Source organism: Mus musculus, chromosome 5 (genome assembly GCF_000001635.26).
Source record: "Mus musculus strain C57BL/6J chromosome 5, GRCm38.p6 C57BL/6J".
Taxonomy (NCBI): Eukaryota; Metazoa; Chordata; class Mammalia; order Rodentia; family Muridae; genus Mus; species Mus musculus.
In genome coordinates this window covers 118155873-118180974 of record NC_000071.6, presented here as the reverse complement: position 1 = coordinate 118180974, position 25102 = coordinate 118155873, and the positions used below count along the sequence as shown (strand labels likewise).

The 25102-nt window shown below is 50.9% G+C and overlaps 1 protein-coding gene and 1 long non-coding RNA gene across 3 annotated transcripts in view; both read right to left on the bottom strand.

The window, feature by feature from the left end:
- Hrk (harakiri, BCL2 interacting protein (contains only BH3 domain)) overlaps positions 1–11211 on the bottom strand; it is a 19715-nt gene extending 8504 nt beyond the window's left edge. Inside the window, exon 1 of the mRNA NM_007545.2 lies at positions 10847–11211. Within this exon, the coding sequence (NP_031571.1) occupies positions 10914–11192 (279 nt within the window). The 5' untranslated portion in view covers positions 11193–11211 and the 3' untranslated portion in view covers positions 10847–10913. The remainder of the gene's footprint in view (positions 1–10846) is intronic.
- Positions 11212–15965: 4754 nt separating this feature from the next.
- Positions 15966–19837, bottom strand: Gm30522. 2 transcript variants are annotated; one of them, XR_387642.3, is made up of 4 exons: positions 19790–19837; positions 18964–19412; positions 18076–18188; positions 15966–16387 (listed from the first exon to the last, which is right to left on the bottom strand). It is a non-coding gene; the product is annotated as a predicted gene, 30522 (long non-coding RNA). The 2 variants fall into 2 exon arrangements; XR_387641.3 differs by lacking the exon at positions 18076–18188.
- Positions 19838–25102: the final 5265 nt, after the last annotated feature.

The following is a 25102-nucleotide window of genomic DNA, read 5'->3' as shown; positions in this document are numbered from 1 at the left end:
GCCTCTGCCTCTTCCCTGGACAAGGACTGATGTCATGATGATGAGTCAGACCCAACACATGGTCCCCACGGTTCACATCAGTGAGTCACAGGGATCTAGATTGGGGACTTCAGACAATAGACTTGCTTAGCCATTAGTAGAAGATGCTTCAGCCCGCTCCCCCCCCCCCGAATTCCCATCAGCTAACTCCCTTTCTCCACAAGCAAGGCATGGCGTACCAGGATCCCCACACTGTCCTGGCCTACTTTCTACCTTCAAAGAATCCAGAACTGGAACGATCAATGAATGCACTCATCACATACACACAAGGCTACGGGATGAAACTCAGCAGAGCCCGTGGCAGTGATGGAGACAGAAGATAGGGGTCCTGTGGCAGACATTTAGTAATCCCAGAGCTAAGAAAGCAAGACAATGGAGCAATGTAGGGAGTGGAAGGAGTATTTACTGTGTACATACTATGTTCTTGCTGACTATGTGCTAAGCAGTGACCTCTGTCCTAAAGAAGGGCAGGCTCCCTTGATTTGCCCTCCAGCCTCACTGGGGAAGGTTGAGCAGGTCAGTGCTTGTGAGGGTCTGAATGAGACATTTCCTCCATAAGCTCGTGTCATTGAACACTTGGTCCCCCGTGGTTGGAGACCCTAGAAATCCCTTCATGGTGGACCTCAGGTATATGATGAAATAAGCCCTCCCCTCTCCCAGTGGCTTTTGATCAGTGTTTATCACAGCAACGGGAAGGCAGACTGGAGCAGCCTCCGAAAAGACCCAGGATTCAAACAGAGCCTTGAGACACAGGGATGGTCTCTCTGAATACAGGGTGGATCATTAAAGCGAACTGGAGCAAGTAACCCCAGAGGGAACCAGAGGTGGGAACTGCACCGGAGAGTGGTAGGAACTGGGATTGTATCGGATGTTAACTGCATGCAGCTGGAGAGAGGGGGGACACTCATGGCTTCTAGATAGAGGAAGAGCCGCATTCAGAACTGTCACACCCTGTGCTAACATCCCCTGGATCACCCTACCTGTAGATCATCGAGCATGTAAGGAATCTAAAGGTTTCCTGAGTCCATCTGCCAGCTTGCCATCCCAGTAACAAAATACCTGAGTTGATTGACTTATCAAGAAAGAAGGTTTACTCAGGCTCACCGATGTGACTTCATTGTTTTAGAGCTGGGGGTGGGGTGGGGTGGGGGGCACAACCAAGACGCTTTCCTTTTGGTGACCAGGAAGCAAAAGAGGAAGAGTCTGGGGTCACAACGTCCTCTTTGGGGTACACCTCTGATGACTGGAAGATATTTCTCTTTAAGCCCCAACACTTAAAGGCTCTACCATCTCCAAGATGTTAAAGCAATAGAGTAAAACAGGCCTTAAATGCTCAGTCTTTGGGGAAATACATCAAAGCCACAGCCCCACAGCTGCCAAAGGGACCAACTCGAAAGCCCATCTAAGCACTGTTTACTGAGTGACGTCCACAGAGACCTGAGCCCATGAGTACCACTGATGAGCCTGTGCCCCTCAAGCCGCAGATGCCACGTGACCCAGTCCCAAAGTCAGGGACTGGCCTGGGTGTGCATTTTTATAATGAGGGTTGACAAATCCCGTAAATGTACCCAAAGTCCTGCGTCTACCTTGATCCGTAACCACGGCAGCCATTTGAAAGGACTCGAGTGGCTCACAACCATCTGTAATAGGATCCGATGCCCTCTTCTGGTGTGTCTGAAGACAGCTACAGTGTACTCATATACATATAATAAATAAATAAATCTTTTTTAAAAAGGCAACCAGGGGTTCCCAGAGTTCCCTGTCCAACCAGTGAGCTCTGGGTTCAAGTGAGAGACCCTGTTTCAACACATGAGATGGAGAGAGATGGAGAAAGACATCAGACATTAACTGTGAGCCACCAGTGTGCACACAGGTGATCTTGTGCACACACACACACAAACACACACACACACACACACAGTGTTTTAGAGTTCACATTTTCAGATTAGGGTTGCTCATATGATCTAGCTAAACTTGTGGAGACAGACAGCTCACTGACAAGGCATGATCTAGCACATATGTGTATAATTTGACATAAGGACAAGATGATACAAGTTCTTCACCTCCCCTTCTGTGGCAAGGGCAGGGTTTCTCTGTGTAGCTCTGGCTGTCCTGGAACTCAGTCTTGTAGACCAGGCTGGCCTCGAACTCAGAGATCCACCTGCCTCTGCCTCCCAAGTGCTGGGATCAAAGCCACCACTGCCCAGTGTTTTGTTTCTTGCCTACCTAACTTTCTGTCTCCAAAGCCCAGCCATATGCTAAATCCCACGTCTGCTGCACACTGGTGAGCTCAGGCAGGTCAGCTGCCAGCGGCTCCTTGTGTTTGAAGAAGTCAGATGGCAACAGTGCTCCTGATGCAGGGATTCGGAGGAAAGCTGTTTTGGGCAGCATCCTCGAAGATGGAAGATGGCTCTAGTGAGTTCTCTTTTCAGTTCCTACCTGAGTTTTTCATGCTGGAGACTGAGGGGAGCTAATGGGACTGAGAGACCTCTAGGAAAGGTGTCTGTTCCCCTTGGCCTAGCCCCTGATAGCAATCAGTAGATGTCCACACAACCTGCTAGAGACTAAATGGCTCTAACTCCCACCAATGCCAAGCCCAACTACTGACTTTCAGGAGGGCTCACTCAGGCTAGAATCAGCCCAAATAAACTGGTTCCTTTCTCTCTTTGATACATTTCTTTCTCTTTGCCCAGGTGCTCATGTTAACCTCAGACTCCTGTCTCAAGCAACCCTCCTGCCTAACACTCCTGAGCTTATGCTACCATAGCTGTGTGCCACCAAGCCCAACCTGGACAGGCCCTTCATAAAGCAGACTAACAGATACAAAGACGATCGTGCCCATATGTGTCACGTGTTATAACATGGACATGCTTTGACGAGACGATGTCACCTCTGAGAACTATGCCTTTCACTTGGAAGGTGTCCAAACAAAAATGTTCACTGCGAGCTGGTTTCCAGGGTTACCAAGTGGGAAAGGGTGGATGTCCGTGGAGGAGGTGACTAACTAAGTCAGCGGTGCTTCCTACAGACAAAGGAACGGCTGGCAGCCACAAAGAGGGTGATCCCACCTTCCAGTGTTTGCAGGGTGAGATCTCAGTGGATGAGCTCAGACACTTAAAGTAGGATCTGCACAGGTGTGCGTGGGCCTGGAGGGAGGACTGCCAGGGAGGAGGAACCTCCAGGTGGAGGGAGGACTGCCACAGGTATGCACTGAAATCCATTGAGTCCCCTTTGAATCAGCCAGGAGGAACCGTGGTATATGGATGGGTCGGTAACTCACATACAAAGGGGAGGGGTGTCTTACTGGCCTATAGGCACAGAGACTCATTGTCACTAGGACTTTCCATAATTTCAAGAAAAACTGGAAATATAAGCTGCTGTAGGAGAGTGCCTGCTTTGTAAGTATCTCAGGGAAATCCTAAATCAAGCAGGACCGAGGCCTCATTCCACTTGGAGGTCACTGTACATAACCCATACTTGGGAACAGCTAGCTGGCTTTTAAACCTATCACATTTTACCACCAAGAGTTTCCTCTGGGCCTCAGTTTCCCCATCTGCAAGGTACAGGAGATGGGTGGAATGGTATCTATTCTCCTAATATCAGGTCTGGATGTTTTTAAAATACTAGTATTTGGGTGGCTCACAGATCTTTTGGGAACAAATCAGGACAATGGCCCTTTTCCCAAGTAGACCGGAACCCATAAGTATGATACCAGCGCCAGGTTTACTGTGTCGTTTCCGGGAATTGCTAAATCCCTGTGGACATTCTCTGTTCTACACACCTAAGGGAGGGACAAATGCACATAGTCACTTGATCCCCATGACCCAAGGCACTAACCATACAACCACAATCTCAGCCTAGACCTGCTGACTTTGGCAGACTGCTAAGGCACAGATGGGGGGGGGGGGGGGGCAGGGAGGGCAGCGTGCTTTAGACCAGGCTCAGAAAAGTCCTGGAGTCCCTTCCCACACCATGAATGTGGGCACACAGGCTGATTTCCACCCCAGAGAAAATCCACACATAACCCCAAACTGTCAACCAGGTTCATCCATGCCAGGCCATGCATATTAGACCTGCCTGTCTCCTTGACACCAGACACACAGAGCGGGTTCTCACAGTTTGGTGATATGGGGCCAGGCCCTCAATACCAGGACCCACGTGTGCTAGTGTCCCTGGGATCCCAGTTCACAGAAGAGCACCAAGGCCTGGAAGGTAAATGGATGTGCTTAAAGTAAATGGTAAATGCCAGGTGGGAACTTGAAGTTAGAGGGACTCCAGGATTCATGTCACCCAGATGTTCCCCCTTGAAACAACCCTGGAGCGTCAAGACATATCATAAGGATGGGACAGTGAAATGGCTCAGTGGGTGAAGGTGCTTGCCACTAAGCTTGAAAACCTGAGTTTGACTCCCCAGGAGGCACATGATGAAAGGAGAGACCTGACTCCAGCAGGTTGGTCTCTGACCTCCACACCTGGGATGTGGATACACACACAGATGTATACATACACACTCATATACATACATGCATACATACATAAAGACACACACGCACAATCATACACACTCATCTACATGCAAATATACATATACACAGACACAATACATACATAAACACAAATAAAGAAATATAATAATTTTTAAATTTTGATTTCTTGAGACAGGGTCTTACTATGTAGCCCTGGCTGTTCTGGAACTCACTTTGTAAAAGACCAGGCTAGCCTCAAACTCACAGAGATCTGCCAGCCTCTGCCTCCTGGGTGCTGGGATTAAAGGAGTGTGTCTGTCACCATGACTTCTCGCAATTTTTTTTTTGTTTGCTTTGGTTTTTTTTTGAAAAAAAAAAAAAAAACTTTAAAGAATAGAAAAATATTGTAAATGTGAGGAAGTATGAGCTGTTGACGTTAGGCTCTCGTACCAGTGGATTGAAAATACCCAGGGGAGCCGGGCAGTGGTGGTGCATGCCTTTGATCCCAGCACTCGGGAGGCAGAGGCAGGCGAATTTCTGCCTGGTCGACAGAGTGAGTTCCAGGACAGCCAGGGCTACACAAAGAAACCCTGTCTCAAAAAACCAAAACAGAAAAAGAAAGAAAAGAAAAAGAAAGAAAGAAAATACCCAGGGAAAAATGGGCACCAGCACCCAACATGCACAAGAGTGTTTGTTTCCCTAAACCACCACGAGTAACTGTTTGAGCAGGAAGACTCTATATATCCTCTCAACTTAAAGCACACCAGAGGGAAAGATCCACTGGTGGTGTGCGAACGTCATCCTGTTTTGTGTAAGTGCCTTAAGCTTATCTGCCTATTGATATCCCAGGGATCCTGAAACAGGCCCCTGCGCATACAGAGGAACAAATGAATTTTAAGGGGCTGGTGGTATAGCTCAGCTGTCATAATGCTTGCCTAATGTGTACAAAGTCCTGGATTCCACCCCTAGCACCCATAAAACAGCTGTGGTGATGTGCACTGTAATCCTAGAGACAGGGTTTCTCTGTGTAGCCCTGACTGTCCTGGAACTAAAGGCACAGGCTGCTCTGGGAGGGGACCTGGCTTCAGTTCCCAGCACCCACACAGCAGCTCCAGTCCCAGAGGGCTCTGCTGCCCTCTCCTGGTCTCTGCAGGTACTGATGTATGGGGTGCCCAGACATACAGGCAGGGCAAACATTCATACACATTAAAATCAATATTTTTTTTAAGCACACTGCCTGTAGGAGCTGCCCTCTCGTAGGACGTGCCCCCCCCCCCAGATGCTATTTGTCTAATAAAACACACATTTATCTGTGTCTCTTAGAATGCAGCCATCTCTCCCCAGTGCATAGCCGCGCAGCAGGGACCAGCGAGTCACCAGGGGCTGAGCAGCACTGGTTCACACAAACTTTAGTGGGAAACCGAAGCTGGGTCCCTTCCTGCCTCTATGGTACAACCAAACCTTAGAGATGGAATGGCTGAATCCACCTGGGCCGCATCTGGGTCATACTCAAGTACCCGGTGAAGCTCTTCCTTACTCAAGGCTAACTCGGGGCACTTGTGCTCTCGTGGCCTCTCACTAGGGGTGAGAATGGCTCAAAGACAAGGATCACGTGGCCAGAAAGCTGGGCTTCCGGCACATCCTGGCCCCAGCCCCTTCCCCTTCCCGAAGTTCACCCTTAACAGCTGTCCTCCTGTGGCGACTGTCTCCCTCCCCAGCTAAGCTGGAACCGGGGCTTTGGTGAGCCTAACCCGCAGTCCTGGCTAGAGGGCAGCCCGCCGGACGCACCTCCAGATTTAACCACTTAATCCCCGAAGTCCCCTGTCTAGCTGGCCGACGAACCTGCCATTAATTCTTTAAGGCTTCCCTATTATTTGTCACCTAGACTGGGGCTCCTTTCTCCTCTTCTAGTCCCAAGGCAAGAGTCGACTGCCCTTCCCTGGTTCCCCATCCTCTCTCCTTCCCCTCCCCCTCTCGAGGCAGGCAGCTCCCAGCTCTCTCCCTCCCCACCCCCCAACACAGCCTCTTTTGTTTCTCTCCGGTATCTTTGGACAGTGACTAAGGTTACCTCCCCCCTCTCCCTCCCCCTCCCCCCGCCACCCCAGCCTTCGAGGTGCAGAATGTACGGTGGACCCTCCCACCCCCCACCCCATTACTTTACCAGATGTCCCCCTCCTTCCATGCAGCCCCCCCCCCAAGCCAGGGCAAGGGGTGGCTATCCCGTCAAAGCTTGACTGTTCAGTCCAGTTCGTTCTTTGCAAAGACTCAGGTCGATGCTCTCGGCCTCAGTTTCCCATTCTTTTTTTGAAGTGATAAGAATGACCCTAACTATTTCAAGTGGAGTGAATTAAAAGCTAGACACAGCCCTGTCCTTAGCGGCCCTCCCCCCCCCCCCCCAACACACCCTGGAAAAGGGACCGCTCTCCTTCACAGCCAGGTGGAGTGCAGCAATGGCTCTTACCTGCCCACAAAGGACAGGTACCCAACCCCCGTGCTAGGACTGGAACCCAGGGTATCCTGCATGCTGAGCAAACCCTTTAGCACTGAGCTGCATCCCTAGCCCTTCTGGTCCCTAAACCTACCTCATATGTATGCAAATTCAGACAAACCAATCCGAGTGTGTGCATACAGAGGTCAGAGGTGGAGGGTAAACACCGTTTTTGGGTTTGTTTGGTTTTTTTCTCTAGAGTCCCTCCCTGCCCCTGTCTCCTCCCCATCCCCGGTCATTTTAACTCAGTCGGCTGACCAGGGAGTGCCAGGACCACCTGTCCCTGCCCTCACTCCACCCCTCCCTCTAGAGCAGGGGTTACAGCCTCGCGTCTCTCCACAGGGCTTGGTCACAGATGCAAGGGTCCTCACGTCTGCCCAGCAAGCACTTTGCCCACTGCCCTGTCTGGCTTAGCACTCTACTGGGTTTTAAACTGACTTCCCCAGAGGGCTTGGGGTGGGAGGATGGCTCAGAAGGCACAGACATCGCCACCCCTTAAGTTTGATCTCTCAGGACCTCTGAGGAGACAATCCACTCCTCCAAGCTGTCCCCAGACCTCTTGGCATTTGCGTACCCACACACAATGAATAAGTTAATAAATAAAATAAATAGGTTTTCAAAAGAATAGTGCACTTCATCGCAATGACCATGGTAGACTATGGCCAAGGGTGGAAAAAGATTCCAGCTGTTAAATGGTCAGTAATGGTCATGGTAGCTCACATCTGCAACTGCTTTATTTATTATTGTTGTTATTGTTATTATTATTATTATTATTATTTAATTTGGTGCCATAATCCATCACGGAGCCACACAGGAGCCCCAGCCCTTACAGCCACCTCAGAAGCAGTAAGAATTGTTCCTTCAACCCTCCTAAAGTCACCTGTGCTGTAAGCTCATTGCTAATATTATTGTCCCCGTGTTGAGTATGGAAGAACTGAGCCTTTGGGGCTTTATTTCTTTTTTGTCTCTTTTATTAGTAACTTTGTGGACCAAATGTTACTGGCTCACAGCTGGGGCAAAGAACAAATTTGCTGGGCCCACTGACCCTGGTTAAAGCTAAGCTCTTAAAAGATATCCCCCAACCCAACACCCTCCCAGAGACCAAGGTAGACCAGAGCATTCTCATCCCCATCCCCACCCCCCACCCCCCTCCCCCACCCCCCACCCCCGCAATGCTGGGGAGAGCATCCCACATCTAGTACACAGAACTCAACCGATTACCCTCTCGGCCGGCTTTCCTGGCTCTAGCCAACTAGGGCAGACTGGAAAATGAGGGTGTGGTCATCTTGTTACCAGATGAAGGGAGTACCCCCGACAAGGGCTTCAGGGGTGCAAGGGACCATCTAGAGGAAAGCGCCGGCACTTCCAGGGGTCAGGAGCACAGAGAAGTGAGAACCCTGGTGGGTGTGGCAGCTAGGAGGGGAGACGTTGTAAGCAGAAGCCAGGAAGGAGTTGGGGGCGGGAGTCAGGACGCAGCACGGAGCTATCTCTGGGACGGAAACGGAGCTAGAATAGAAAGTTAATTCTAAAGCGAAAGTTATCTCTTGTTTCCCTTGCACACCACATCCATACCGTACCACGGGGCTCCAGTTTCCCAACTTCTTGTCAGAGCTCAGAGTGGAGCGCCGGGCCTGCGTGGACCGCAGCCTCTTTTTCGGGTTCCCTGAGCACCCCAACTCCCGACATGCATGCACACCGATACAGGCTCTCGCCCTCGCCCGGAGTCTTGAGTGGAACGACACTAACAGCACTTCTGCCATCCCGCCTGTGCTCCTAGACTCCCGAGTTAACATCCCTGCCCACCCCTCGCTTCTATTAGAGATTTCCTTCCCTCCCCATTCACTTCTGCACCCTCCATTTCTCCCCCACGCCCCCACTCTCCAATTCATAACCAGTATGAATTTCCCTTCTCTTCCTCCCTCTTTCTCCTCCCAAAGTCTACATTTTGGGAGTCAAAGCTGTGGCACCCTTCAAAATATTAGCCCCACCCCCCGGGATTCCGCAGCAGCGGTACTTTTGAAAGGGAGAACAGAGAGGAGGCGCGCAAGGGACCTTCAGAGCCAGGGAGCCGGGCCGCAGGGCGCCCCGAAGCGACAGTTCTCTTCGCCAGCGCCCGGGCTGCGCGGGCCCACGCGACATCTGTCGCCCGCGCTCCCGGCTCACACCCCGCTCACCCCCGCAGCTCCTCGGGCGCTGCCACCCCCCACGCTCCGGCTGCCGCCTCTCCCTGCGGCGCCGCGCCAGCTTCCTAAGGTGTCTGCGCGCCCGTCGGGCAGGGCTGGGATCAGCCCAGAGCATCTCAGGGTCTCTGGCTACCTTACCTGTGATCTTCACATTCCGACCCATTCTCGGAAGTCAGCCTAGTTCCCACCCACCCCACCCCGTTTTATGAAGCCTCTGCACTAGAAATCTAGAAAGGCGACCCCGACCGACACTTCTTGCTCCCCCAAACCGCCTAGCCCGGTACCTGGCACACAGCGGGTGCTCACAGGTCACCCTACCAAGGACCCACCTATAGCCTCCCGATATCAAACATTAGGCACCCAGCACCCAGGGACGGTCCGGAGCACACAGCAGGCGCCCACACCTCTCGCCGTCGCTGGGGAAGGTGATAGGAGGCCAAGCTGTAAACCGCGACACCTCGTGGTAAAAGGAGCAACAAAGTTACCCAGGAGATGGGACCTTGATGTGCGCCTGCCTTGGAGAGAGGACCACGACCTACCCCTGAGAAACTTCCACGGGAGCGGGGGTGGGAGGAGTTGGGGGGTCATAGAGAATGGGGATCACCACAAACTGCAGACCCTTGAGGAGACGGGAGTTGGCAGTGGAGATATGGAGACCTGGTCAAGTTGGAATACCAGGCGGTTTGAAAAGGGCCGGGGACTCGAGAACCTGTGGTGCATAATTAGGGGAGACTCTTAGCTCGGACTGGTGCAGTTCTACTGCGTGTGTTTACTGGGGCTGGCAGCGATTGTGGTGGCTTACGTCCTTCTAAAACCACTATGCTGCAGAGGAAGGAGGAGGAGAGAGAAGAGGGAGAAAGGAGAGAGGGGACAGTGAGGAGAGAGAGAAGGGGGGGAGAGAGAGAGAGGTGGAGAAGGAAGGGGGGACACGGGGTAGTGGGAGAGGAGAGAGAAAGCAGACTGGAGAAAGGGAAAACAGGAGAAAGTGGAAAGGCAGAGGAGAGCTACACAAGGGGAAGAATAACGTGAGCCAGGGGATTGGAGAAAGAAGAGAGTGAAAACACTGAAGAGAGATGAGAGTGAGGGAGAAGAGAGAGGAGTGGGGAGGGGGGGGAGAGTGAAGACAGAACAGAGACAGGGGAGCGGGAGGAGAGGGGGAGGAGGTAAGGAAAAAGAGGAGAGAGAGAGGGAAAGGAAAGGGAGAGGAAGGAGAAGGGGAGGAGGGAAGGAAAAAGAGGAGAGAGAGAGGGAAAGGAAAGGGAGAGGAAGGAGAGAGGGGGAGAGAGTGGAGATGGAGAGTGGAGGGAAAGAAGAGAGGAGAGAGATGAAGGAGGGAAGGAGAGAGGGAGAGAGAGGAAGGAGGGAGGAAGAGAGAGAGGGAGAGAAGAGAGAGGGGGAAGGAGAAGGGAGGAAGAGAAGAGAGAAAGGAGAGAGGAACAGAGGGAGGAGGAGAGAGAATGAGGGAAGAGAGGGAGGGAGAGGGAGAGAGAGAGAGAGAGAGAGAGAGAGAGAGAGAGAGAGTAGGGGGGATGAGGCGGAGCAGATACTCGGGGTCTGGATAAAGAGGGACAGAGGGCAAGCGAAGAGTAGGAGACCGGGTCCGCTGTTCCTCGCCGAGGAGCCCTGGCTCCCGCTGTCGCTGTCGCTCTCCCGCCCGCTTGCCCGCGTACCTGTTGCTCGGTCCGGGCTGGGTCTCGGCTCCGGTCCCCCCCACCAAGAAGGCCCCGCGCGCGCCGCCTACGCGCTCCGCCTGCCGAGCAGCCAGGCCGCCAGCGCCGCCACCTGCGCGGCCGCGCACAGCCAGGGCCAGCGGGCGCGGAGCGCGGGCAGCAGCGCGGGCAGCGGGTCCCGGGGCCGCGCGCGACGCCGCATGGCGCGTCGGTGCAGCTCGTCGCCCAGCGCCTGCAGCCGCAGCGCGGTCACCTGCGCCGCCGCCCAGCGCAGCCCGGGGCGAGCGTCGCCGCAACCGCACACGGCCGGGGGCCCGCGGCCGCGATGCCGGGGACACGGGCACATGGCGTGCGGAGGAGCCTCCCTGGACCCCAAGTTTCGCCCTTCACCGCGCGTTTGTTGTGCTGACGGCGCTATTATTAATTAAAGTGTCACATGGTGGAGGGGGCGGGGAGGGCGCGGGGAGGGGGTTACATCATCCGGCCCGGGGGGTGGGGAGTGTGTGCAGGAGAAAAAGCCGAGAGGTAACTTTTAACCCTCGAGACGCCGGCAGGGCGGGGACAGGCAGGGATGCGGGGCTTCGGGAATGCTGGCCCGGGGTCCGCTGTTTCGCTTCCCGGGCTGCGGGAGGCTCCAGCTCGGAGATAGCCTGGAAAGCCAGCTCGGTGCGCACTGTGAATTGAGCTCCGGGAGAATTCGGCCGTAATGCGAAAAGATCCCCGGGCTGTTGTGTGGCCTGGGTGGTGGGAGGCAGGGTTCAAGCCGACTTGCCCTGTTTCGGGACAGCCTCCGCACCTGTCAGCCTCCGGGTGGGTGCACACATTCCTGACACGCGTTCGCACCCCCTTCTGGTGACCTGACTTAAGCGCACCCCGGGGTGGGAGCCTGAACCCTGAAATGAAGGCGGGGGACCCGGGATGGGTTGGACTCCAACTTGGGCGAGTCGCCTTTGCACTCAAGACATCTCCCCACCCCCCACCCCCCACCCAAGAACGTGGTTCTAGAGAGAAGTTCTTGCAGCCTGCTTACTTTGTAGGCTTTATCTTTTCAAACGGGGTCAGAGTTTGCTGGCGACCCTGTAAGGCTTTGCCTTGGTGCCCAGTGAGGTTACCTAACCCAAAGGAAGACCAATCCAGTTTTGCTCCAGCTCCAGCCTGGGAAGTCCTCTGGGGAGGGTGCCGACCAGTGAGGAGGCTCCTGGGACTCCTTAGGGTGCTAGAGAGACCCGCCCACCATGTCCAAGCCACTGGATTTTGGACAGCTTTGGGATTGGGGCCTGAAGGAGCAGGGAAGTGGTCCATATACAACCTGGTCCATATAGTGGTTTCAGGCCAGCCACAGTTACAGAGAGAATCCTTTATTTAAAAACCCCAAAGAGTCAGGGATGCCTCTGTGGGTAAAGGTGCTTGCAACCGAACCTGATGACTTAATTTCAGTCCTGTGAATCCGTGTGTTCCAAAGACAGAAATCTGATACCCACAGATTGTCCTCTGACCTCCATATGTACTACCCTATGTGTATGCACATAAGATAGATAGATAGATAGATAGATAGATAGATAGATAGATAGATAGATAGATAGATAGATAGGAGATAGACAGACGTATTCAAACAGAAAACAAGTCGAGCAGTGGTTGTACACGCCTTTAATCCCAACACTTGGGAGGCAGAGGCAGGCAGATTTCTGAGTTCGAGGCCAGCCTGGTCTACAGAGTGAGTTCCAGGACAGCCAGGGCTACACAGAAAAACCCTGTCTCAAAAAACCAAAATAAATAACTAAAACCCAAAAGATAAGAAACTATGAACTCACCTTTTTGGAGTTCTGTGATGTTATTGTGACTTTCCTTTTGTTTCAAAAACTCTGCTACGGTGTAACCAGAAGCTCTCCTGCCTCATCCTCCTGACCACCAAATGACAGGAGGACTCTGCAGCTTGACTGACTTTCAGCCACATCAATGGGCTACGGGCTCCCTTGGAAGCTTGGTGAGGTGACTGTCAGAGCTCAGCATAGCCCAGCTGTGTGCTTTTGGTGACCCTCGCCCCCACCCAGTGGGCAGTCACTGTGCCCTTACTACCCACACTACAGAGTACCTTCCATGCCAGCTGCCTGCCAAGGTCCTGGCCTGTGCTCCTACAGAGACTCTTTCGGTGTCCTGTTTTTCAACATGAGGAAGCCAAGGCCCAAGTCCATGAGGCCTCTTGCCCAAGATAGGGGTTAGTACAAAGCAAAGGCTGGCTCTGAACCAGGGCACCCAGTAGCAGGCACAAAACTCTAGCTATGGCTTGACACTGGACTCTGTATTCTGAGACTGATAATACCTCCCTCCCAGGACCGGGGCCCAGATTAAATGAAAGAACCCTGTGCCAAGCGCCTGGCACGCATCGGGCTCAAATAAACCTCCGTCCCCTCTGATTCTGGCCAGAACTCCTTCCCCATCTCCCGGGACTCCCCCTCCCTAATCCCAGCCATCCTTAACAGAGGGGCAGCTGAACCATTGCCCGAGTGTAGTGGTCCAAGATTGAAGATACAGTGTCTATTTAAAAAGCCCTTTGGATTTAAATTGAACAATCCCCCCTCCCTTTTAATCTCCACGCTTTTAACGGCTCACTTCATGGACATTAATTTTAATGGGACGATTATTACCCTGTTTGGAAGCCTGCCCCTCGAAATGCTGGGCTCACAAGGTGGCACTGGGTTGGCTCCCAGCAGCTTGGACTTTTTTTTTTTTTTTTTTTTTTTTTTTTTTTTAAGCAGAGAGTACCGTTTTGGCGGTGGGGAGGAGAGGGGAAGAGAAGAGGGCTATGGGGAGAGGGGGTCAAGGGAAGACCTCTGTCCCCTCATCACTGAATCAGAGTCTCTAAAGTTACCCAGTTACCCTGACCCTCTCTGCACTTGGTCACTGGATCTTGAAATGTAGCCTTTAAAAAGCTCTCTCTCTCTCTCTCTCTCTCTCTCTCTCTCTCTCTCTGTGTGTGTGTGTGTGTGTGTGTGTGTGTGTGTGTGTGTGTGTACGTATGAGATGGAGTGCATGTGGAGGTCAGAGGACAATTTGCAGGAGTAAGTTCTTTCCTCCCACCATGTGGGTCTTGGGGATTGAACTCCCATTATCAGGCTTAGTGGCAATCACCTTTATCCACTGAACCCAAGATTGGGCCCTTTTGAAGTATCCATTCCTCTCTCTCTCTCTCCCTCTCTCTCTCTTAAAGAATTATTTATTTTATGTATATGAGTATACTGTAGCTGTCTTCAGACACACCAGAAGAGGGCATCAGATCCCATTACAGATGGTTGTGAGCCATCATGTTGTTGCTGGAAATTGGACTCAGGACCTCTGGAAGAACAGTCAGTGCTCTTAACCTCTGAGCCATCTCTCCAGCCCGAAGTATCCATTTCTTTAACTGGGAAGTAAAGATGACATCTGTATCTGCCACACAGGCTCAGGACTCTTAGAGGCCACCACAACTCAACCCCACAAGCCTGGAGCCTAGCATGCTACGTTCATTTAATAAAGGAGCCAGGCCTGATAGCACATGCCTGTAATTTCTGCTGCTCAAGGAGGCTGAGGCAGGAGCATTGCCAGGACCTTTCTGCACGACCGAGTGAACTGAAAGCTAACCTGGGCAGCTTACTGTGCCCTGTCTCAAAACAAAAGCTGATCTAAGGGCTAGGAAAATAGTTAAGTGATAGAGTACATGCCTCAAATGCAAAGGGTCCTGGGGAGGGAGGGAGGGAGAGAGGGGGGGGCTTTAGAGTTGGTCATGTGGCTGTCACTCAGAGCCCTCAGAAGAATGCAGGGCATGTGCAGCCTCCTGTCTGTCTCACTCTTGCTCAGTCCCTGAGGTCTAGCTGTTGACCAGGGAAGCAAACCCTTTGGTCAGCAATACAAGGCTCTCTCAACACTTCTGTCAAAATTGATTTTGCTAGTTGCAGGCTCTTGTTTGACACCCCCAGCACCATACACAGAGAGTTAGAAGGTGACCTCGGCAACAAGGGAAGAAGGAAGGAAGGAAGGAAGGAAGGAAGGAAGGAAGGAAGGAAGGAGGGAGGGAGGGAGGGAGGGAGGGAGGGAGGGAGGGAGGGAGGGAAAGAGGGAGGGAGGGAGGCAAGGAGGGAAGGAGGGAAGGAGGGAGGGAGGTAGATAAGACAGGAAGCTTTAAGAAGTTATTTCAACCAGCATAAGATTAAAGGCAGTGCAGACCTTTAATCCCAGCTCCTGAGACAGAGGCAGGATAATCTCTGATATTTGAGGCCAGCCTGGTCTACAGAGGTAGTTCCAGGACAGCCTGGGCTACACAGAGAAACCCTGTCAAAAAACAAACAAACAAACAAACAACAACAAAGTCACCTCAAAAAGCAGTTCATAAAATTCCAAATGATTTTTTTTTCCCCAGGGAAAACATTCCTATCAGTTGCAAGGGAGTACAAACTGAGGAAGATTCTAGTCTGAGTTGATTCCTCATGTGTCCAGCAGGGAGCATAGCTGGTTGACACAAAGACTGACTAGTTGAATGAATGACCATCTCACTGGATGACTGACTGGCTGGCTGACTCTCTGAATAATTGGCAATGAAAAATGGATGGATGGATGGATGGATGGATGGATGGATGGATGGATGGAGGGATGGAGGGATGAAAAAAGGAAATTTTATTGGTCTTTTCCTCTTTTAACATACAATGTGGGGGCTGGAGAGATGGCTCAGAGGTTAAGTACATTTGCTGCTCTTCCAGAGGACCCAGGTTCAGTTCCCAGCACCCGAATCTGACCTGTAACTCCCGGTCCAGGGGATCCAGTGCCTTCTGGTCTCTGTGAACATCTGCACACATGTGGCATATATTTACACACACACAAACATACATATACACATAAACATGCATACACATACAACACATACATACACACAATTTAAAAATTCTAAAAACACAATGACAAACGTGGAGATGTTATAAAATAACATACAACTGTGTCTCTGTGTGTATGCATTTATAAGTACATGTATGTATGTATGCATGCATATACAGGTATACACACGTACGTATGTCTTGCCCAGGTCAGTCTTTTATTTCCTACAGAATACAACACTGTCCTGGGGCTGGAAAAGGTTTGATAGTTCTTTTCATTGATTAATACATTTTTTACTCTCTCTGGTGTTTGAGAGCCAGGGAGCCTTTCCTCAGGTGTTTTACCGTGTGTGGCCGTGTCAGCGGCAAATGAAGGGACAGCTGTTGCCTCTTCCACACAGCTGTGTTTCTGGAAGACGTCTGTCCGTGCCAAGTCCAGCTCTGATGCCAGGAGCCAGCTCACAGTACCCTTCGTTCTCCACTCGAAGCTGGGGATGGCAGGGTGTTGGATTTAAGTTGGAGAGCCAGAGGGAGCTGGGTGACGGCCATCCTAAATGGCAGCTGGGTGCCTTGGCAAGTTGTGCTTCTCTCTGGGCCTCGGGTTTCCCATCTACAGGCTGGGAATGCCAAGCCTAACACTGAGATGGCTGTGAGTACTGAATCGAAGAATTCATGCGGGGAGTTAATGACGTGATCAATGCTAAAAAGAAAAAAAAGAAAAGAAAAAAATGACTTGTGGCCTTTGTGGTTGTCTTGGGAATAGTAAGTATCCACTTAAGAAACAAAATAGGGTCCGTGACCCAACCCCCCACTGAGAAAACAAGGAGAGTCAGTCAGTGCTCAGAGATCCTGGATCCTCTCCGTCTCACAGCTATTCCCAGGAGCGTCCCTTCCACCAGAGCAGCGGAGCAGCATGGCTCTTGTCCTTCCTGGTTATCCCAAGAAGATGGGGTAACCCTTCTCCAGGGGCTTCCTAATGACCCCTCTGGTGCCTTCCAGAGAGCCTTGTTGAAAGAAAAGAGCAGGTGAACAGCCACAGCAGGGGAGACACGAAATTAACCAATTATAATCTAGTGAATATAGTTGAAGAAGTGGTGAACCTCCCTTGCATAAAGCCTAATTCCTTGATTAGGAGTCAGGAGACACAGGGCTGATTCCACTTGGGCCCCTGCTGTGAAATTTACACCGTATTGCCCCTCATTTAGGCAATAATCACCTTCCTGAGGTGTGACAGACTTGAGCTGATAAGGATGGAGTCCAGGGTGACTGTCATGCAGCCACCCAGAGAGTCCAGGGACTGAACACCATCTTCTCTGACCCTGGAACCACATTCTAGATATTCAGTCAAGACCAGCAGGGATGGGAACTAAAGGACTAATTGATACCTCACAGTCAGCGGCCAGAGCAACGCCAACACCCTGCTGTGCACAGAGAAGAAATCTTAAGGCTCCAAATGTCAATACACTGCCTTTAAGAACCTTCCACCAGGTAGGTGGCTCAGCATGTATCTGGTGCTAGAAGCAGCAGCCTCAACCACACAGCTTTCTATTAGTCACTTGACAATCTCACCAGAGGGGCCTGTGTGCCCAACCGGCCTTTGCCTGCTTTTACAATAGTTGTATTACCACACAGGCATCCCATTCATTTCCATTCAGTAACTCAGTGTCTCGGTACCACGGCGGCAGAGTTGAATCCTTTTGCAGTAATGTCTAGCTCAAGAAGCTGTTTGTCATCTGGCTCTTTCCAGAAAATAAATAAATAAATAAAAAGAAAGAAAGAAACGTGTCAACTCCTGGCTCAGAGGAAGGTTGAGGGTGCGGTGCTAAGAGCTCATCAAGGTCATATTGATGAAGCCACCTGGCATACTCTGCAAGCCTCTTTCTATCTATCTATCTATCTATCTATCTATCTATCTATCTATCTATCTATCTATTGGCTCCCAACTCCTGGGATTAAAGGCGTGTGTGCGCCACTACGTCAAACACCTTTTTTTTTTTAATTAAAAAAAAAGATTTACTTATTGTTATGTGTAAGTACACTATAGCTGTTTTCAGACACTCCAGAAGAGGGCATTCATTACAGATGGTTGCAAGCCACCATGTGGTTGCTGGGATTTGAACTCAGGACCTTCGGAAGACCAGTCAGTGCTCTTAACTGCTAAGCCATCTCTCCAGCCACCCCTAGTGCCCTTGGGGAGAGGCTCACAATTATGTTTAGCAACCATAGCTTCAAGGGACCCAGCACCCTCTTCTAGCCCTCTTTGGTACCTGCATGCCCATGTTCATGCACACACACACACACACACACACACACACTCACACTCACACTCACTCTCACACACATATGGAAGTAGAAATAAAATGAACAGCTGGGTGTGGGTGCACACACCTGTAAGCCCGGTGCTTTGTGGGAGCATGGCAGGACTGAGACCTGGGTTTTCGGTGATACGTGGCCCTGAATAGAAAGGTTCTTGCTCCTTTTCAGTCCAGTGTGTGACAGGTCTGAGGATTAGGAGACAGAGGAAGTTGTTGGATGGGAGGATGATGGATGGATGGATGGATGGATGGATGGATGGATGGATGGATGGATGGATGTCATCCTACTGGGGCAGCCACAGAAACTAGCAGGGGGTTCCCAGGAGAGCACGCCAGTATCAACAGAGGGAGCAGAAGAGCCTGCTGACAAGGGAGATGCTACCTCTCCATTCCAAGGGTTACCTCTGTGTCAGGGCTCTCTAGAGGAACCAAACACATAGACCATGCGTGTATGTTTCAAAGAAGAGCAATCGGGTTGGCTTACAGAGATAAGGCTAGGAAAGTTGACAATGGCCGACAGCTCAGTCTGAGAAGCTGGGCACCTCGGCAGCTCCAACCCAGTGCTGAAGGCCCAGAAGGTTGCTGGTACTGAGTCTAATGTGGAAAGCTGAAGAAGCTGGGGCCTGATGTGAGCAGGCAGTGGCAGGAGGCACACTGGCTCAGAACAACAGAGGACCTGCTTATATGGGCACACTGCCTTCCTCTATTGTCTGGTCCGTTGGAAGGGTGTGACTTCTTTTATGGCAGGTCCCCTCTACCCCAGCTACTGTCTCATGAGTCAGTCCTATTTGGAAACATCCCCACGTATACAGAGATGTGTTTCATTAGCCTAAGGGACAAACAAAACCTATCGTCACCTTGCCTGAGGGGGATACTCTGTCTCCTTTAGGTTAAGCAGTTCTGGAAATTCAGTTGATGGCTATACCTCCCCTCCCCAGCCCCTACTGGGTCAAAAGCTGACCTTGTGACTCAGGGCAGCAGCAGTCTGTACTGAACACTGGAATACTCTGGAGGCCACTGGGGTTGCAGAAGAGTCTCTGGCCTGAGGCAGCTGCGTAGAGGGCTAACTGGATGGGCTGATTCAGGGCTGAGCACTCAAGCTTGGGGCCAGAGGATCTGAGTCCCAAAAGATGGAGGGCTGGGGCAAGTGTACTCTGCAGAGATGGCTTCCTGGGTTTCTGTGATGATGGCCATATGGTCCAGACCTGGGCATGGCATTCGGAGGCTCTCTCTTGGCTTGACTTTCTTAGTCATCCTTCAGGCTCCACCCTTCTCTAAGTCCGCAAGGCTTGGAGTCCTGTGCTTGTAAATGGAGGTCTAGGCTTCTAAGGATCGAGCATGCTCTGTATGGCAGAAGGTGGCCCACGTAGCCTGACATTCATAGAGCTCTATGGTTGATGATGTTGCTGTCTGCCAAGACTTACGGGTCAGAGTTTGTCCTCCCTCCCTTCCTCCTTTCCTTCTCTCCCTCTCTCCCTTCCTCCCTCCTTCCCTCCCTCCCTTCTTTCCTCCCTCCTTCCCTCTCTTCCCTCTTTCCTCTCTCCCTCCCTTCCTACCTCCCTCTTCTCTTCCTTCTTTCCTTCCCTCCCTCCCTCCTTCTCTCCTTCCCTCTTTCCCTCCTTTCCTCCCTCCTTCTCTCTCTTCCCTCTTTCCTCCCTCCCTCCCTCTCTCCCTCCAACTTTCTTCCCATCCTCCTCTCCCCTCCCGTCTCTTTCCTCCCCTCTCCTTTTCTTGCAATTCTCCCATCTCAGACCCCTGAACTCGACAGGTGACAGGTGAGCCCTCACCCCAGGCTTCATTTCATTCTTATTACATCCTGGCCACACAAGGCAGGCAGCCACACACGGTTCTGTGTCTCCAGGTAACTATAGAACCCAACAAGGACCGCAGAGTGACCAGGGACCCCCAGCAAGCCCAAGTGTAGTTTCTGTGACAGTTGCTAAGCTACCCACAGGGGTCACTTGAGACATCTCCAGAGAGGGTGTGGCTTTGCCTTCCTCTTACAGATGGCACACCTCGGAGCTGCTCAGGATCTCCAAGGACAAGGAGGTTTTCAAGTTCATCAGGAAAGGGTGGGGCATGCCTATGCACTGAGAACAAACAAGAGCTGAACCACAAAGGTCCTGACCCTCAGGAGACAATCCGTTGCCCAGGACTGAGCCCTTTCTCTGACTGTGACTAATAAAATCCTCACAGGAAAACATTACTTGCTGTTGATACTGCTGCAGCAACCAGCTTTGAGCACGGGCAAGCAGTCTTTATTGTTAGCTGCATGGAGTAGCCCTTACTTTTTGTCCCAGGACATCTTTGCTGTATTGGTATGGGTGTCTGTGGCAACCCATTTACTGCTACGCCAGGCTGGAACGAGAAGAGAATCTCTTCCTTTTACCTCATTGTGATCTTTGGGCATCCTTAAAGTACCTATTGGACTGGAGCTCAACCTGCACACAGTAGGACCAACTCAAGATATGTTCACTGTGGGAAACCACAATGGAGAGATGATAAAGAATGCAGGCTTGGATCTGTAACCATAGCTCTTGGGGGGGGGGGTCTGAGGCAGGGGGATCTCCATGAGTTCAAGGCCACAGAGGCTACAGGTTGAGCCCTTGTCTCAAAAAAGACAGTCACAAAGTCCTAATTCTGTCCTCTTTGGAAAGTTCTTTGGTTGGCATTTGGGTGTATATCGTCCCTCCCTTCCTCCCTGTCTCCCTCCCTCCCTTCCTTCCTCTCTCCCCTTCTTCCTTTCAATTCACCCCCCCATCCCACCCCACCCCCCACATCAACAGTATAATGTCCCAGCACTTAGAAGGAGAAATGGGCATATTCCCCACTTCTGACCAAAAAGCTGTTTACAATTGATAGCTTTTGGGAGAGGAAAAAAAAATTCAGTTTACTTGAATGGAGCGACTCTGAGTCTATCAACCATACCACAGGGCAGGCTACAGGCTCAGGCTCAGGCTCAGTGGACCAACACAAACTGGACTACATCACCCCCATTTTAAAAAAGATTTATTGATATGTGCATTGGTGTTCTGCTTGCATGTCTGTGTGAGGGCGACAAATCCCCTGGAACTGGAGTTTCAGACAGTTATAAGCTCCCATGTGGGTGCCGGGATTTGAACTTGGGTTCTCTGGAAGCGTGGTGCTTTTAAACACTGAGCCATCTGTCCAGTGCCCCCATTTTGTTTGTTTTTTTTGTTGTTGTTTTCATGTGTTGTGACTTATTTGTTTGTTTCTTTTTATGTTAGCTTTGGCTATTTATTTATTTATTTTAAAGATTTATATCTCTGTGAATTCAAGCCAGCCAGGACCACCCAGAGAAACTCTCTCTCAAGAAACAACAACAATTTTTTTCCCCACAATGGACATCATGACAGTGTATTGCTAAGGTTCGGATATGGTTTCAAGTGTCCCTCTCTGAGGTTCTATGTTGACATTTAATCCCCACATTAGGTACTACAAGCATGCAAACTTAACAGACTATGCTGTTTTGAGGCAGGGTTTTGGGGAGAGGAAGCTACAGTGAAGGCCACTAGGGTGGGGTCCCCATGACTGAATCCTGGTGGGTAAATAGAGAGACCAGAAGAGATGCCTGCAGACTCAAGTGCTCCATCTCTGCCATGTCAGAGGAGGGCACTGGATCCCCTGGACTATGGATGCTGGGTATCAAACTCAGGTCCTTTGGGAGAGCAGCCAGTGCTTTTAAACACCATCTCTCCAGACCCAGGATTCTGTCTTTTCTTAAGGCTTCAGTTCTCAACCCATTCCCATCCCATACCCCATATCTCGAGTATCAGGTATTTACATTATGATTCATAAGAGTAGCAAAAATCTGGTTATGAAGTAGCAATGAAATAATTTTATAGTGTATGTGTGTGGGAGGGGGGGGGTTGCCACAACACGAGGAACTGTATTGTAAGGTGGCAGCGTTAGGAAGGTTGGGGCCGCTGCAGTCAGGTGACGTGCGGGCTTACTTCCTAGTGTTTGATTCACAGCATCTTTTTATTTTGTTTTGTTGTTTTTTTGTTCTTATTTTTTTCGAGACAGGGTTTCTCTGTATAGCCCTGGTTGTCCTGGAATTCGCTTTGTAGATCCACCTGCCTCTGCCTCCCGAGTGCTGGAATTAAAGGCGTGTGCCACCGTGCCCCGCAGCATCTTTTTGTTTTGTTTTGTTTTTTGAGACAGGGCTTCTCTGTGTAGCCCTGGCTGTCCTGGAACTCTGTAGACCAGGCTGGCCTCGAACTCAGAAATCTGCCTGCCTCTGCTTCCCAAGTGCTGGGATTTAAGGCATGCGTCACCACCGCCCAGTGCTACTCAAACTTTTATTCCTGGGTTTCCTGACTGCTAAGTAGTCACTCTGCATCTGGGAATTCATTACTCCTCTGCCTGCTCATCACCAGCTTCCAAGCTAAATGGCTGATCATCTACAAGTGAAGGGAGACAGCTGCAGCTAACTGTGCTAATGTAAATTTACCAACTGTGTTATGTGTTGTGATGGGGCAGGCACCATCTGGGGGATGGATGACCATCATGGGATGACAAGATGGCTTCAGAACCGGGAGAAGGAGAATCCAGTCATGACTTGAGATATAGAAGACGTGTGAGCCAGTGCTCACCAAGCCAAGGTGAGGAGATATCCCTGAGGCGGGCAGGGCAGGTGCCGGGCATGACTGTAAGAGATAACTTCTGGGGCTGGAGAGATGGCTCATCGGTTAAGAGCACTGACTGCTCTTCTGAAGGTCCTGAGTTCAAATCTCAGCAACCACATGGTGGCTCACAACCCATATACATAAAATAAATAAATAAATCCTATAGACCAGAAAATTACTCATAGCCGAGCTGGCCTGTAAGGCCACATGTCTGACAGGCTTTAAAATAAACTGGGTAAAAAATGCAGAGATGACCCACACATGGCTTTTGTTGATAAAACGTTGATGGAAGCAACAGAAGGGAAGGAAGATAAAGCCCAGACGGCGTAAGTGTGTACTCAGTTGATGAGGAAAGGAAGGGGCTTGCTCGCCTTTAGGTTCGAAACCTTTTTGTCCATTCAGCACACCCAGTCCTGAAGTGAAACTGGCACAAGCTCACTGCCCCGACTCTCCAGGGCTTCTATTACAAAGCAAGGATCACTGTGTCTCTCAGTTATGAAGGGGGAGGGGCGCCATCTTATACATGTCAACACAAAAACAGTTCTCACCTTGGATGGGGAAAACACATAGTTTATTCTGGAGCCAAACAGGGGTGACTCTAGTGTGGGGACCGTCATCTGATTCCAGGAAAGAAAGAGGGTCTGGGGAGGCTGGAGGTTAAGGAGATTGTGATGAGCAGAGTTCAGATTAACCAGCACACAGGCGGTTAGGCAAGCAAGCACTCAGCTGTCTGCAAGCACCCAGGCACACACTGATGTCCGCAGGTCACACACAGACTGGTACGTAGGCTACACAGAGTTAGGCACACAGGCCTACAGACACACACACACACACAGGCCACACAGAGGTAAGCACACAGGCTGACAGACAGCCACAGAGAGATAGGTGCACAGACCTACAGGAACACAAACAGGCCACACAGTGGTAGGTGCACAGGCCTTACATACAAATGGACACACAGACCACACAAAGGCATGTACACAGGTATACAGACAGACATGCAGGTCACACAGAAGTAGACACACAGCAGAACTACACACACACACACACACACACACACACACACACGAGCCTACCAACAGACACACAGGACGACTGATGAAGGCTCAGGCCTCTGACCTCAAGGCTATATTTATAGAGTCCATACAACTTTGGCTGTCTGCCAGAGGTGGCTGTGTAACAGATGACATCACTGTTTACTTTTGGGTGACCAGGACAGCCAGCGACAGCCATTTTGTGCTGACTCAGAGTGACCCCTCAACCGCATGTTCAGCCTTAGCCACCCTTGCCTACATCAGCACCCTGTTCTTGAAACATAAACTGGCCCTTATGTCTTTCCATTCACAACACACATCTGGGAACATGGACTTAGGTCACCCCAATCTCACGTCCCATTGTGTCAGAGATTTCATGAAAAGAACAAGGAAAATTAAAAAAAAAAAAATCAAGAGCAGTTTAAAATACATCGGTGGAAATATCAAGTAGGGGTGGGGACTCGCTGTTGTAGGTACTACCTGGTGACATTCTGAAGTTTTGGGTTGGTGGAAGATAGGAGTCGATGAGGCTAATATAGCAAACGGTTTCTCCTGACAGTCACAAGGGGGCTAGGTTTGACAGTCACAGGGGGGCTAGGTTTGACTGACAGTCACAGGGGAGCTAGGTTTGACACAGAGGCAGGAACAGAATGATTAATAGGGGGCGCTAATGATAGCCCAAGACAAACCATTATTACACTCTAGACTTGCAACATTCCAACCTTCCCACAGTGGCTGCAGTTCTGATGAGCTAAGCAGCCTTGTGGAAGACTCAACGGGAGGTGGGGGTTCCTTCCAGAACATTCCTTCACAGATCCTTTCCTACGGTACCGACTTTGGACCTGTAGTCCTGGAAATCTCTGCTGATTTTCCATAGCTGTTTCCCCGCCCCCCTCCCCACCCCCTGTTTATCAGCTAGTAGCTTAAATGGCATTTCCTCAGAGAGGTCTTCATGACAGCTCTTTTTTTGTTTTTGTTTTTGTTTTTGTTTTTGTTTTGTTTTGTTTTGTTTTTGTTTTTCGAGACAGCGTTTCTCTGTGTAGCCCTGGCTGTCCTGGAACTCACTCCATAGACCAGGCTGGCCTCGAACTCAGAAATCCACCTGCCTCTGCCTCCCGAGTGCTGGGATTAAAGGCGTGCGCCACCACGCCTGGCTTCATGGTGGCCACTAATTGGCTCCTCCCTCTGTCCATCACTTTGTTATCTGACCCGATTTCTTATTTTTCTATATAACCTTTCCTGCGGATTCAGACATTCACATTAAAAAGATCTTTACTGGGAGGCAGAGGTGGGCGGATTTCTGAGTTCGAGGCCAGCCTGGTCTACAGAGTGAGTTCCAGGACAGCCAGGGCTACACAGAGAAACCCTGTCTCGAACCCCCCCCCCCCCCAAAAAAATCTTTACCTCTGTTTTATTG